Source organism: Carya illinoinensis, chromosome 7 (genome assembly GCF_018687715.1).
Source record: "Carya illinoinensis cultivar Pawnee chromosome 7, C.illinoinensisPawnee_v1, whole genome shotgun sequence".
In the NCBI taxonomy this organism is placed as follows: Eukaryota; Viridiplantae; Streptophyta; class Magnoliopsida; order Fagales; family Juglandaceae; genus Carya; species Carya illinoinensis.
Genome location: NC_056758.1, coordinates 34,075,746 through 34,078,112, shown reverse-complemented (window position 1 = coordinate 34,078,112; position 2,367 = coordinate 34,075,746). Strand labels below are relative to the sequence as shown.

The following is a 2,367-nucleotide window of genomic DNA, read 5'->3' as shown; positions in this document are numbered from 1 at the left end:
AAATGGCATGCATATATGCACATCATTCATGCATTTTCGTTGATCTTATATTGTAAAATCACAAATTGATATAGTACGTCAAATTGTAAAGTTATTTTTATAATTATAAAATAGATTTTACAAATTCCATGAAATCATATCAGTTTGTGAGTTTATTTTATATAATCACTCTGTGTCTGGAATAGTTTTAATAATATATATATATGTATATACGATGACGTTGAGCGTGATTGGCCTGCGTTAGAATCATCATGTTTAGATTTGTGTGTTTGACATAATAATAAGAGAACTATTACATACATAAAGTAATTACATAAAATAAACTCACAAATTTATATGTTTTATGGAATCCGTTATATAATTTATTTTATAATAAAAGTAATTTTACAATGACGTATTACATTAAATTACATCAATTTATAAGTTTACTTTTATATAATTCATTTGTAACTAAAATATTTACCATATATTACTGTCTATAGTTATTGCTATGCATGCTAGATATGATCTGCACGCAATATATTAAGATGATTGATCGTGCGTACCAAAAGCTAACATGGAAAGGCGGAGATATCTGCTATAACGCGTCCCGGATTCCGATTCATGCAACTTTATTAGTAACAACAGAGTGTACATCTGCCATATGAAAACCAGCGAAAGGCCCAAAGTTCCCCAAGTCCTGAAATAAATAAAAGAGAAATTCAAATTATCTTAAAAAAACAACTGTACGATTCAACTCAACTTTGATCTCATACTATATATTATTTAATTAAAAACTTAAATCTTTCTTTGATCCACTAGAATTATATATGATTCTCTGTAAGGTTATGTCCGAACCATTCTCTCTAGTTCGACAGTATATGGATGATCTTACATCATGCATGCAGCATGCTAAGTGTTGTTTTTATCTTTCATTTTATATAACCATATATATACATGATCATGAGATCGATCGATCACGCAATCGGATTCAAAATCGTTTACTCTTTTTTAGACTTATTATATATAACTAGCTAGCCTGGACAAAAGGAGCATGCAAATTAATTAACTTACCAGCCAAGGGAAGTGAAAGCTAGGGGAAGAACAAGGGCTTGAAACCCGATTCCGGAACATAGAGTATGAAATGCTGAGTAGTAAGCGTTACCGTTCCTCGATTCCGTGATGGGAAGCCAAGCATCCTGTTGGTCTAGCTTAGTCATGAAGCGGCCGTCAACATGAGCTTCTTCCTGCAAGCTGTAGCTTTGCATGCTTATAATAATGGCTTTTTTGATAGGGCAGACGATTGGAGAACTCATCATCAAACGAGAAGCAAATGGGCTAATTTCAGGGATCTTTGGGACTAAATCCAGAAGTGGAGGATTATGAAGTTGAAGATCAGGTGGCTGGGCGGAGATGGCCGAAATTTCTGCTTCTTCCCTCTTTGTACTCATGCTCACTTCCACCAGCACCTCACCACCCATTAATTTACCGCCATAAGACATAGATCTAGAGTACGTACTCTCTGATCTCTCGCTGATCTCTTGTAGTACTGCACGTGTGAGTCTTCTGAAAGTTTTGATGTTGCAGTAGTAGTGATCACCGAGTCTTTATATGCATATGTATAGAAATTTAAGTTGGTTCAGGTTTAATTCCAATATTGTATGATCTTGATCATGTGGATGCTGAGTAGGGCAGCGTAGAGGATTAATTAAGTGGGATTAATGAGGATTAAAAAAATAAAAAGTGGATGTTTGACTGATGTCCCCACAGCCTAGTCCATGGGCTGCTTTTATCTACCATAAAGCTTGGCACAACCAAAGAAAATAGACGATAGCAGGTGCTAGCTAGGAGCTTTTGAGTGTACGTACGTATGTAGTGGCATTGAATTAGATTTTAGATGGCAAAATAGATTCGTCGACCCTCGTATTTTTGCCTAATCATAGTGGTGACAATATGTTATACAACCTATTAATTCGATTAGAATACAATATGATAATAGCAGGTTAGAATTTAGTCTTAACGAATTCGAGTCAAAATAAATTGACTTATTAAAACACGATTGCTTAACGGGTTGATAATGATTTTGACTCATTATGACACGTTAAGAAGTTAAAGTTACAATTATACTCTTATACCTAAAAGTAAAATTGTTAGAATTTCAATTTCAATTTCGATATTTTTATTGTTTAGATTGTAATTTTGGACTTGTAGTTAGATTTATAATTTTTATAAATATTGTGATTTTAAAATTTATATAAAATTATGTTAAATTTAAAAAGGTCAAAAGGGTTAATTTCGGACATATTCAATCCATTTACATAAACAATTTGAAACAGATCGTATTGTGTCTTGTTAACCTATTTCGTAATATTTACTAATAAGTCAAAA

General features: G+C 32.8%; 1 protein-coding gene across 1 annotated transcript; it reads right to left on the bottom strand.

Annotated features, from left to right (window-relative positions):
* Positions 1-522: 522 nt before the first annotated feature.
* Positions 523-1,585, bottom strand: LOC122316354 (lysine histidine transporter-like 8). Its single transcript, XM_043132883.1, has 2 exons — positions 1,054-1,585; positions 523-679 (listed from the first exon to the last, which is right to left on the bottom strand). Exons 1-2 carry the CDS (start codon positions 1,479-1,481, stop codon positions 523-525), a joined length of 585 nt encoding a protein of 194 aa, XP_042988817.1. The 5' UTR covers positions 1,482-1,585.
* Between the last annotated feature and the right edge of the window lie 782 nt (positions 1,586-2,367).

What these genes read in the sequence shown, in the direction of transcription:
- LOC122316354 (XM_043132883.1), bottom strand. Translation starts at nt 1,481, where the DNA reads ATGTCTTATGGCGGTAAATTAATGGGTGGTGAGGTGCTGGTGGAAGTG. An exon ending in GCTTTCACTTCCCTTGGCTG is followed by an intron (nt 680 to 1,053) that starts GTAAGTTAATTA and finishes TATTTATTTCAG; the next exon opens with GACTTGGGGAACTTTGGGCC.